General features: G+C 36.3%; 1 protein-coding gene across 7 annotated transcripts in view; it reads left to right on the forward strand.

Moving 5' to 3' along the window:
• NEBL (nebulette) overlaps positions 1–12,438 on the forward strand; it is a 246,579-nt gene that overhangs the window by 206,524 nt on the left and 27,617 nt on the right. For 5 of the 7 annotated variants that reach the window (XM_058045718.1, XM_058045709.1, XM_058045727.1 and 2 more), the window contains 5 exons: positions 332–424; positions 843–934; positions 2,907–3,000; positions 5,207–5,393; positions 6,422–6,504. In XM_058045718.1, the coding sequence (XP_057901701.1) occupies positions 332–424; positions 843–934; positions 2,907–3,000; positions 5,207–5,347 (420 nt within the window). In that variant the 3' untranslated portion in view covers positions 5,348–5,393; positions 6,422–6,504. Of the gene's footprint in view, positions 1–331; positions 425–842; positions 935–2,906; positions 3,001–5,206; positions 5,394–6,421; positions 6,594–12,438 lie in introns of those variants that run through there. The other 2 variants (XM_058045761.1, XM_058045752.1) reach the window with 1 other exon arrangement.

Consider the following 12,438-nt stretch of genomic DNA (forward strand, 5'->3'; position numbering starts at 1 on the left):
GTAGTCTATGCAGCACCCCAGTTAAGGTGAAAATAGCCACAATCCCATGTGATGTTATATTACCAATATTACCCAATATTACCACTGTAAGAGTTTTAGTACACTAGAATTGTTTTAAGCATCTCTGCTGCATTGCATCAAACAAGATACATCAGAGACCCTAGCAGACTGTTTTAGAAATTAAGTACAACTGTTGCTTTTCAGGCCAATGGTGTCAGTAGATGTGGTCTAGTAGTGCGAAAAGTGTAAGGGTATAAAGTGATAGATGGGTTTTAGTGTCTATCTCTCTCTTCTTTAAATTGGTAATATTTTTGTAATATCTGTTGTGCAGATTAAATACAAGGAGGAAATTCGGCGTGCAACAACTATTTCTGATCCACCTGAACTAAGGAGAGTTAAGGAAAACCAGAAGAATATCAGTAATGTGTGCCCCGTTTTCATTTCTTGCACAATTCTCTCCGCTGTATTAAATGTGCTTGTGTCTTGGTGAATATGTCTGTGGTGTTTGTGCTACTTTCTGTTTGTCCAAAAAGACCAATTTAATCAATTAATGGTAATAATTTATTGTCATAATTATAATAATGATGATAAATCCTCAGTCTTGCACTTCGATTCATAAGAATGAGAGTGAAGTATTCCTGTTGAAATAACAATTGTCTGTGTTTGAAATAGAAGAACTGCCAGAGGGTGAGTACTAAGTATTGTGTGGGAAGATGGGATTGATTATTAAGGAATGGTACTTTCCATCCAAATGCAGTGTGCTCTGTAGTGATGTCTAGCTCACTTACATATTTCTGTTACTTGGAAATCTCTGTTCTAATATCTTCTGACATGTTTGCTAGGTTCAGTACAAAGAACAGCTCTGCAAAGCTACACCCATGAGTGTCACCCCTGAGATGGAAAGAGTCAAGAGGAATCAAGAGAATGTCAGCATGGGAAGTTGCTATCCTTTAATACTTTGTGTAATTTTTGGGTGCAGAAGATGAACATGAAGTTCTGCATTCTGAAATGATGCCTTTTCCTTAGTCTGGGTGGAAACTAATGTATTGTAATGTGTTCAAATTCAAGTAATGGAATTACTTGAAAATCTTCTCTTAGGAAGCATTTGTGAGAAGGCTTTCCTTGGTTTGGGAAATGGCAGGTGAACCATCACATATTTTGTTAAAGAAATGGCTGCACTGCTTTGAGATGTTATTCTCTTCCTTGGATATTTGCAGAAAATCTTGACCCTTCTTCTTTTTTTTTTTTTTTTTTTAATAAAATATCTGTTTCCAGTTTTATTTTTCTTTGCTTTGTGAGAAATTAGCTACAGCTGTGCTCAAACTTCTGCTCTCTTACCTGTCTCCTTCTGGTTCCTCAGTAACCTCCCCATCAGAATTTAGTATTTAATGGCTGAGGTAACCATTTGCAGGGGTACAGAGAAGGAGGCAAGGGCTGGAGCATGCTACTGCCTTCCTGCACTGATGAAGTTGCACCCTCTTGATGAGTGCATGAGAGACCAGGCACTCTCCTCACTGAGAGCTGCCATCAGCAGCTGTGGGTCATGGGTGCACAAACAGCTACAGTGTCTCCCTGGGTGCTTTCTACTGTGTTCACCAAAATAATTTTAAGTCAAAATTTTCAAGAATTCTGTCCCTCTAACTCAACTTCTGGATTCCTGTTGATATATCTAGCTTTCCTAGAATGTATTCTGTTCAAAAACTGCTTCCCCTTTTCCAAACCAGCCTGTATACTACTTCTACTCATACTGTTTACTCTTCACCAATTTTTGTGTTATGAAAATTTCACTGGGAAGTTTAAATTCTTTTCAAGTCACCGGAATAGCTTTGAGTGAGTATTTGTTAACTTCAGCCATTTTTGGAAGCATCAATTCTTGAATACTCATTTTACCTTTATAAATGTTAATTTGCAAGTCTAATAAATTTAAAAGTTTACCGTAGTTTTAGTAAGACATTAATTTTTCAATTAATTTTTCCATTGGTATGGACAGATCAAAACTGTGTTATGCCGGAAGAAAATTGCTTAAGCAATAGCTGCCTTACTGCCACAGTGCACTGCAGAATTATAAGCATAATGTATCTGCACAGTTAACCTTATCAATTAAACCCAAGAGCTTGCTTTTGTATGGAAGCATTTATTTTGCATAAAAATATATGATTTGATATGAATTTGTTGCCAGAATCTGTTACTAAATATTTACCATATCTGACTTCCCAGCATGTGGGGCTAGAGTTAGCATTAGATTGCTTGGTCTGTCAGTGCCACGTCCTGTCCTGATCTGCTTTAGATCCTGATCCAGCCTTGGGTGTGCATTTAATGCAGTTAAAGCAGTGTGTTTGATTACAGAGTGATGAAGGGGATATTCCTACAGTACATTTAAATAAATGCATGGTGAAATTAGGCGGGATTCAATTGGCAGTTGTCTGATGTACTGCACCCTCTGTGTTTAATCACCTTTGAATATGTAATATATAGAATTTAGAATATAGATGGAGAACTTATGGAATTTCTCTGTCTTGACAAATATGTATTTACAGTGGACCTTTCTTAAATTCAGTTTTTCATATGCTCTGCTTGCCTTTACTGCATTATATGTCGCTTAACCCCATTCCAAATATGAGTTATTTCTCTGTAGAGCCAATAACCAGTCTGGTAAATGCCAGGTATTGTGTGCATACGTGGGTATATATCCACAGAAATGAATTAATAAGCAGCTTATACATTAAAAAAAATTCAAGGTTATCTTTCAAAAATCAAGTTTTATAAATTGTAATAAACTTCAGATGCATTTTAGTTTTTCTGTTGTTTCCTGGATGACCTTTGAAGTCATGCATTTTTATATAAAACAAGGATATGTTGCTATACCTGAAATAGTATGAATATATATTTTATTCTATTAAATAATAGATTCACTACAGAGAGCAGCCTGGCAAAGCTACTGCTGTGAGTGTCACTCCTGAAATGGAGAGAGTCAAGAAGAATCAAGACAATATCAGCTCGGCAAGTTGCTTGAATCTTTTTGTCATTCAGATTTTTCAGTTGTTATAGAAATATAAACATGGATATGCTTTTCCTTTTACATTTGCTATGTCAAAGAAAGCCAACTACATCATTCACTGATGAGATATTGGTTTTATTCTTGGAGGACATGGACTGCATATATGTGCAACAAACATATTCAGGGTTGTCTGGTTATTTTTGCAAAAAAAGTAAGTGGTTGTGTTGGTGTCAATACTTTTCAAGGAGAGAGTCACCAGAGGTCAGTAATTCTTTGCAGTAAAGAAAAAAAGGGAAATGAGAGTTTAACCTCAGTGCAAATGTCTTTTTTTTGTGATTCAAAACATGGAAGTGTCCATTCCATTCTGTGACATACCACATCTGTTAGAGCTGAGTAGTTCTAAATAGGTCCCATGGCTAAATACTAAAGAGTAAGATAAAAACTATTTCTTGGCTTTTATGGTAATTAAATGTAATTGCTACTAAAGCAGTGTAAGAAGCATGAGACAATTCTATTAAGGAACAAGGAAGAAGTGCAAAAATCCTGATGGAGTAAAGGATAGGACCAGTTATGTTGCAGTCTGTCCTCGACACTGAAACAAAATCCATGGCAAAGTCACTGCAGATGGTAAATAGAAGAGGTTTCATGCAGAATCACTGTGGCAGAAGAGAATTACAAGTAATGAACACTTGAGAACTGAGTGTAGGAGTGAAAAGTAGGTTGAATTTATCAGGGAATATGTCTAAGGACAAGGAACGGAATCTGACATTGTAACTGCATATATCTTAATCATGTTCTTAAAATGCTCATGAATATTTACCAAAGTCAATTATTTTTGAGGTGTGTAGTTGAAAATAAGAGGAAAATCTCACAACAGTTCTAGTCTTTGAGTAATTTTTTTTAATTTGTGAAAATTAAATGTGTTTCTCCAAGTGACTCATTCACTTTGTGTCTCAAGATTTACAGGGATAAAAACTCCTCTGTGTTAATGAGAAAGATAAAAATCAGCCTATGTTGACTGTAATTATTCTGTCCAGAAAATGCCTTATATTCAAAAGCATATGTAGCTGAATATATTTTTTCAGAGAATTTACTGTTTAATTAAGAAGGCTTTGAAGAATATGCAGTACCATATATTTTTGTTTCTCCTTGAACACAGATATGAAGATATATATTTTCATGGATGTGCTTTCTTAGCCAATATATAATCTTAAGGAGGGTTAGACAGTTTCAATACATGATTTTTCTCATTACAAACACATGTTAAAATAGGTTTGCATGACTCATTTAACAAGTAATACTTGGAGTGTGAATATATAGGTAAATCTAGAATATTAACTAACACAGTGCACAGGTCACGGTGCAAGGTAGAGCTAAGAGAGGCCATTGGTAGAAGGATTCAACAAGACAGAAAAAACTCTGAGTACTCACTCCCAAACCAATAAGTAGGATCAGCTACTTTTCCTGTTTTATGATTTTGGGTGGATTTTTTTTTCTTTAACAGGTAATTAACCATTTCTTTAACAGGAAATTAGCCATCTTAACTTTACTAGTCTGTAAAGTGCCACAAAATAAGCTAATCAGGAGAAATGTGGTGTAAGTGATTCAGTACTTACTGATGCACAAAACCCAGAACCCAAACATTTGTTTAGGAAACAAAATATTCAGATTCCTCCCAGACATGTTGCTTTGTGCTGCTAGTAAAGACTAGCTATTGAATGGGAGTTATAAGCCTTCCAAAGGATTAATCCTCTTGTAAGGATTGAATTCCTTGGATTTCTCAGGTAATCCCAGTCTCACAGACTCTGTGTCTGTCTTGGTAATAAGAAGGTAGCTAGCTTATCATCACCACACAAACATGGATTAAGGATGTTCTAAGTCACAGTGGTGTTTCCTTAGTATTTATCTTATTTTTCAGTTGATAAATGAATTATTTCCCTTATGTCATTCAAACAGTCACAAATTTCAGCTTTTAAATAAACATGTTATTTTGAGTAAGTGATTGATGGGATAAATGTGCCTTTTGGCCTTACCAGTATACAAGTTCATCTGTATCCTCACTGTGAAATAATTTATTGGCACATGAGTTAAAGAAGAGAACTGCTGGGCATTGTGGTTTGGAAAGGTACAGTTGCATGGTGTGATTCTCACCATCCTTCCTACTGTAAGCAAAGAAAATTCACCTGTGCTGTTGTTGCTGTTTTGCAGGTCAAGTACAGCAGTGATCAGAGGCAGATGAAAGGTAGACGTAGTGTGCTTCTAGACACACCTGAGCTAAGGCATGTCAAAGAAACACAAAACAACATCTCAATGGTAGGGTACTTTCATCCTGTGACTAGAGCCTTCTAAGGAATGGCACTTGTCTTCCACTGGATTTTGCCTTCCATTAATATAGGTAACTAATGAAACTCTCTCCTCAGGTATGGAAGGAATATTTTCCTCTTACACCTGTAGAGGGAGTGTTTGCTAACTGCATAGGAGTGTAATGAACATTTTCGAAATACTAATAAACAGTTTTCTAACAGTTAAATGTCTGCTCTTTTGGTTTTTTTTTTCCTTTAAAAATGTACACACATCATTTGAGCATCACAATTTCACTGGATTAGGTGACACACTTCACCTTGTGCCTGTGCATGTTCCTGGTTTCTGCGTGACTTTGGTTCATGGAATGAGTTGTTTTGTGTGCATCAGCTTGTGTGAGAATGTTTGTCAATTTAATGAATTGATGATTAAGTTATTTATATTGTAAATATGCATAATCAGCAGTACTACCTTTATAACTCTTACTAATACTGAGGTTTTGTTCCAACACTTGGTGCTGTAACACTTTCTACTCTAATGTCCTTTTTTCTAATATTTTCTTTTAAAGTAAGCAGTTCAGAATAACTCTTGTTCTTTCTAAAAACCTATTTTTAAAGCCAGCTGACATATGATAAAACAAAAGGGTGAAATATACATTTTGTGTGAAACTGTGCAAGTAGTCAAAATTATCAGTGAATGAAAATGCTTGAGTTCTTTACTACTACTGCTGGAATATTTTTACTGGCAGATGTATTTGTCTGCATCAGTAGACAGCTATCCTGTCGTAGAGAAGAAGGGAATGCACCAGATGACCTCCTGAGGGCAGGGCTGTTTTGTGTCCTGTGAGATAGTAGGATGATGCTTTGCTGCTTAAGCTAATGTCCAATTCAGTATCAATGGAAATGAGAAATTGATAATAAAATATAATAAAAACTAGTTAAGGTGATAGAAAATACTTGGCTGGTCATCCAGCCTATCTCATGTGTATAACAATTCTGTTATTGTGCAAAGTCAAAGTATATGAGTGCCTCATAAACCAGACGTATATGCGTTCTTGCACAGAATAACCATTTGCTGTCAATTGCAACCTGGGGGAAAACGTAATTCTCCTTGTTTTCCTAGGTAAAATATCATGAAGATTTTGAGAAGACAAAGGGCAGAGGCTTCACCCCCGTGGTAGATGATCCTATAACAGAGCGTGTACGAAAAAACACCCAAATTGTGAGTGATGCAGCATACAAGGGTGTGCATCCACATATTGTTGAAATGGATAGAAGACCTGGAATAATTGTTGGTAAGCTGTTAAATACTGTTGTTATTGAAGGCATGGTGGGGAAGATGAAAGCCCCTGTTTGTGCTCTCCATTTTCTCTCTTTTCTCACCATGAAATTTATGGTTGATCTGCAGGTTCTGTGTCAGCTTCTAGAGAAGTCATAATGGGAATGAATGGGAGATATATTGTTATTTGATCTGTAACTTTAAAAAAATATATGGATAGTTTTTACTATTACTTTAAATTTGAATTTTGACTCTAAAAGGTAGGTCAAAGTTTTACAATTTTACACAAAAGAAAAATTATTTAAACTGATTCTGCAAGTTGTCAATGTTTAAATTTTGCAGGCCAGTTTGAAATTTCCCTTTCTGTCAGTCAGTAATTTCTTCAGAACTGCATATATCTATTTACCTTGTGTTTCACAATTTCACACAGCTTTTAAAATATCTCAAGCTGTAATTCATCATTAACTCATTAGATCTCTGGTAAGCCAAATACCAGTGTTGAGAAGTGATGTTCTGAAAGATGGCCCAAGATAAGGATGGGTGTTCAAGGGGTAGAATGCACATTAGATTTATATGTAAAGACAAGGTATTGCATAAAGGTATTATGTGGCATAACCATAATGAGCTCTGTTTAAAAATTGAAATGGATATTTGAAATTGCTGAAAACTCAGCAAGTCTGCTACGGCAAAGGAAGCGGTAATATTTTTTTTTCTTCTCTTTTTTTTTTCTTCTCATTTCCTTTTTTCTTCTCATTTCCATTTTGTTTTTTGTGTGTCCCATTTCTGTTTTTCTGTGCTTTTCAGACATGATCCCCAGAGGATCTGCACACAAAAAAGCCATACTGAGATAGCACTCTAAAATACTTCATATATGGTGATAACAGGAAGGCTGATTTTAAGTTTGCATATCAAAACTCAGAGAAATTGCAGGTGAAATGGACTAACTTGTTGGTCACATAGGCCATCCTCCTGCCTACAGTAAGGTTAACTATATTATTCCTGGCAGATGCTTTCTCAGTCTGTTCCTTAAAGTCTCCAAATAAGTCTCCCCCACATAAGAAAGTTTATTTCTTTCCTTTTTTGTTTCCATCCTTTATGTGTCTGTAGCTACAGTAAATGAGACGGGGTTTCCTAAAAGTGTGTAAGAGAGCTCTGCCTGGGGCAGGTGCTGATGATCTTCCATCACTACTCACTTTCATAGTTGTGGTGCAGCCAAAGAAAAAGAAAAAGGCTTCTGTGAAATTGCACTGTGACATTCAGTTTGCAATTTGCTCTTTAGTGTATGCTGCAAGCCTCCTGCTCTCTGCTGCATTGCATGTGTGCTGTAGCCCTGTGTAAGAGCCATGTGTGCAATCCCATGTTCAGCAGCTGAAGCCTTGCTAGGACCAGCAGATTGGAATGAAGGACATCCCTGAGATAGATTCGTGAGCTGCAAGGACTGAAATATATATAATTATTTATCATCTAAAAATACTCCAGTATCAAAACACAAAGAAATTCTTAATTTCCCATGCCTGCCAAACAGCAAAAATTGTACAACTATGTAAAGGAAAAAGGCCATGACTACTTCAGCTAGAGCTTTTTTGGAATAAAATTGCAATTATAATATCTACTTATTTAGAAAGAAGCAGTGAGCTCCCTGATCATGAAATATCCTTGGCAACTCAAGAAAAAATTTGCAAACTGAAAAATGTACTTAGGACTCTCGTGAGTATTATTTGTAGCTGTAAATTGTTCAGCCAGTTAGGAAAATTGTGTCAGAATCCCTCTGGTTGATTTTTAATATATTATTGGTGAAACTAGAGCTACTCTTTCAAATGCCTGGTTACTAAAATTAATGACACTGTTCTGGCAAGTAGACACTAGTTTTAACCCTACTAAGCCATTCTAAACCCATCAAGATAAATTGATGTTGGTGAGCTTTGGATCTGTTACTAAAGAGAAACCACAATTCTCACATGAATATAAGGATATTTTACCTTGGCAAAAGCTACCATGGAATGAAAACTGATTTGTGTTATATATTGCCAAGATTCTGATTCTATGTATGTTATTTCTGACTACAGAGATGGATAAAATCAATACAAATCAATGACTCTTGCACTGGTGCTGCCATGAAGCCATACTTATATTTTCACTTGCCAAGGCATAATCAAATAGAACAAGTTGGGTGTTCACCAATTCCCCTACCCCTTCTCATGCCTGTCAGTGCTTTATGTAGGTGCATAATTTATCTCTATTAGAAACAACACATTGTTTATCAAAAGACTTTGAGTGAGCTTTAATTTATCTTGGCAGGAAGGACTTAGCACTATGCCTCACCTTATGGGAGTTGTGGTAGATAATCTGCAATGTGAATACATTGAATGTATTCTAAAGCCATGGGATTTATTTTGCTAGCTCTCTCTGTTCTTTCCATTGCATCTAGGTTATTAATCATTTGAAACATGTTTTTACATCAAGGTTTTAGTTGAAACTGGTTTGAAGAAATTAAAAGATTTATTAATTTTAGACATTTCAGATATCGTAGAATCATTTAGATTAGCCAAGACCATTAGGACCATCAAATGCAACCCTTAAGCCAGGACTGTCAAGCCCACCACAAAACCATGTCCTCAAGCATCATGTCAACACACCTTTTAAATATCTCCAGGGATGGTAACTCAGCCACTTCCCTGGGCAACCTGTTCCAGTGCTTGACAACCCTTTCAGTGAGGAACCTTTTCCTAATATCCAATATATAAGCCTCCCCTGGCACACTTGGGGCCATTTTCTCTCATCCTATCACTTGTTACGTGGGAGGAGAGACCTATTCCCACATCACTGCAACCTCTTTCAGTCAGTTGTAGAAAATGACAAGGTCACCCTGAGCCTCCTTTTCTCCAGGCTAAACACCCCCAGGTACCTCTGCCTCTCCTCATCAGATTTGTGCTCCAGACCCTTCTCCAGCTCCATTGCCCTTCCCTGGACTCTCCCCACCATGTCAATGCCCTTCCTGAATTGAGGCACACAAAACTGAACCCAGGATTTGAGGTGTGGCCTCGCCAGTGCTGAGAACAGGGGGATGATCTCTGCCCTGGTCCTGCTGGCCACTCTGGTGCTGATCCAGGCCAGGATGCCATTGGCTGCCTTGACCACCTGGGCACACACTGGCACAGGGAATTACTTGTTAAGTTCAAGAGTGGACGTAATTATATCCTATGGTAGATGTGTACAATGCAAATTTCTACAGCTGAATTTGTCATCTTAGTTCATTTTTTTGATATTAATTAAGAAAGATAGATACTTTTCAGTTTACATTAATTAAGCAATCAGTAGAAATTTATTTTGGATGAGCTATGGCCCTGATTCTTCTTATGCTGACATGACCTCTGCTATAAGCAAAGGAGACTCTAGTGTCTCTGTCAGCTCTGGACTGCCAGCTATCAGTAATAGGGATGTACACTGCAGCATCTCCACACACAAGGGTGCTGCTGGTGAACTGGGGAAATAATCTTATAGCTTTGATGATTTTGGTTCTGCTACTGGAAGAGAGCTCTAATATGTGATAATTAACTGATTCCCATTTCTTTAGACTTAAGAACATACTATGGTCATGTTTAGAAAATGTAAAAAAATTGGGAGCAAAAGTCTCCTTAAAGTAATGTCAGTGCTTAAAATTAATGCACTAAGTTCTTTTAAGCAGGAAATTGGGCTTTCTGATCTCTTCAGGTGAATAGCTAGGTATTTTGGTTAATTTCTAGATGAAGGAAATTGATTATTGATTGTTAAATCTCATTCCTTTCATGCTTTTACTTCCTTTGTTGTTTGTCTGTCTTATACTTTCTTTGCTTTGGAAAAAGATCTTAAAGTTTGGCGCACAGATCCTGGCTCCATCTTCGACATTGATCCTCTGGAGGACAATATTCAGTCTAGGAGTCTGCATATGCTTTCTGGTATTGCTTATATCCTGACTTTTCCCCAGTTCAGCTTTTCATGTTTGTGAAACTAAGTTGATACTGTAAATTTTCAGGTCAATATGCCAGCCACATGTTTTATAAGTATACTTGTATATATATTTATAACTGTTGTAGTTTAAAAGCAGTATTTTATAGGAACTTCAGCTGTAATCATATGTGCAGAAAAGAAATAGTGAAATAAATCTTCTCTTAACAAGTTATTCATGCCACTTACAAGTAGCCATTTAAAAAGAATTGACCTACTTTGTCCTTGCTATAAGTAGAATTTTCAAATAGTTGGACCTTATAAAATTTCAGAGTTCTAGAAAGTGACCTATTTACAAAATTGATTTATTTTCCATGCGCATTTTGCCTATATGGCACATGACATTATGCTTTGTTCTATTTTTTGAAGTCCAAGATGTTAATAATTTTAGGATACATGGAAAAGGAGAGAAAGTAATGTAATAACAGGGAGTGGGTTTTGGTTTTACAATTTTATTGATTTTTTTCCTGCATAGGAGTGTTCATTTTGAATATGTAATTTTTCACATGCATTTCCTTTGCTACTTTGGTTCTTTAAATATTCTTTGGAGCAACATAGAGTTGTATTTCCACATGCACTTGAATGCATGCTGGGATAAAGGAATAATTTGATTTTCCACTGAAAATTTTTGTATTCTTTATCTTTATCCCTTCCCTTTCTGGTATCTCAATACCACCTTCCATTTCTGTTATTCTTTTACAGCAAGGAACAAGCTTAGTTGCATTAGATTTTGAAGCAAGCTTTGGAACTAATGATGCTCAAAATGGAAACAAAATTGCAAAGAATTTACTTTTCTCTAATTTTAATGTCATCAGGGTATAAATAGCAATGTTAGCACTGGTGGGGTTTATCTTGTTGCTTGTCTTTGAACTTCCATCATCTATTTACTGTGATATTCTTTATTTCTTTCTACCTTTGTAGAAAGAGCAAGCCGTTACAGTAAGCAGTATTTACATTCTACCAGTCTGGGAGATTATAAGTCAGATGGCTCTGACACGAACCCTACCTTTTCTTACTGCAGTGAGATAACAAGGCCATCTGATGAAGGAGGTACCCTCTGTTCCCACCTTTTTTCACTAACAGCACCGTTGCAGTGTGTTGAGACTTCACAGGCCTGCATTAACTCCTTATCCTTGTGTAGTCACAAGTAGAAGTTTTGTAAACTATTGCCTGATTGACAGAGAAATCAAAGCAAGACTGCACAGTTTCTGTGTGCCATATCATTATATTGTGAATTCTCTTTCACAGTTTTGCTGTTGGCTCCAAAGCCCTGTTAACTCCTATTTACAGTGCTTTAAAGAGTGTTGTGTTTTTGCAAAATGTACATGAATCTGTTTGTGTTTTTTCTCTTGAATGACACAATGTAACTGAATGAAATACACCTTTAACCTGAAAAAAACACATTTACCTTGGGCTTTTCAGTGGGTAAATCAAGTATATCATAGTATTTTAGTGACTAAAGTACTTTTTACTGTATTTAACTATTTGTTGCTCTCTGTTTTTATCTTTAAAAAAATCCAAGGAATTTTATTGTGTTCTCTCTGTCTCACAACTAAATTTTCTCATGCTCACAGTGGCTTGAGAACCAGGGCTAACATACAGCTGGGAAGTTTATGTAGTCTCTTATGGTTTAACAAGGATTAATATTAGAATACTTTGACAAACCTGCATTCTCAGGTACAAACCCACATTGCGTACTTGTTTGATGCTGTTGATTAGAAGAAAATTTAGGAAAATTATGCATAGGGTCTAGTCATCCTAGTGGTGTTACAGTATGTACTAGACTTGACTGATGAAGTGAAAATATTCTGAATCATTGCATTCTAAGTAGATGTTTTTCAAAAGTAATGATTTCTGCTTCTCAGTTGTGAAAAAAT

This window comes from Melospiza georgiana, chromosome 1, assembly GCF_028018845.1.
Source record: "Melospiza georgiana isolate bMelGeo1 chromosome 1, bMelGeo1.pri, whole genome shotgun sequence".
NCBI lineage: Eukaryota > Metazoa > Chordata > Aves > Passeriformes > Passerellidae > Melospiza > Melospiza georgiana.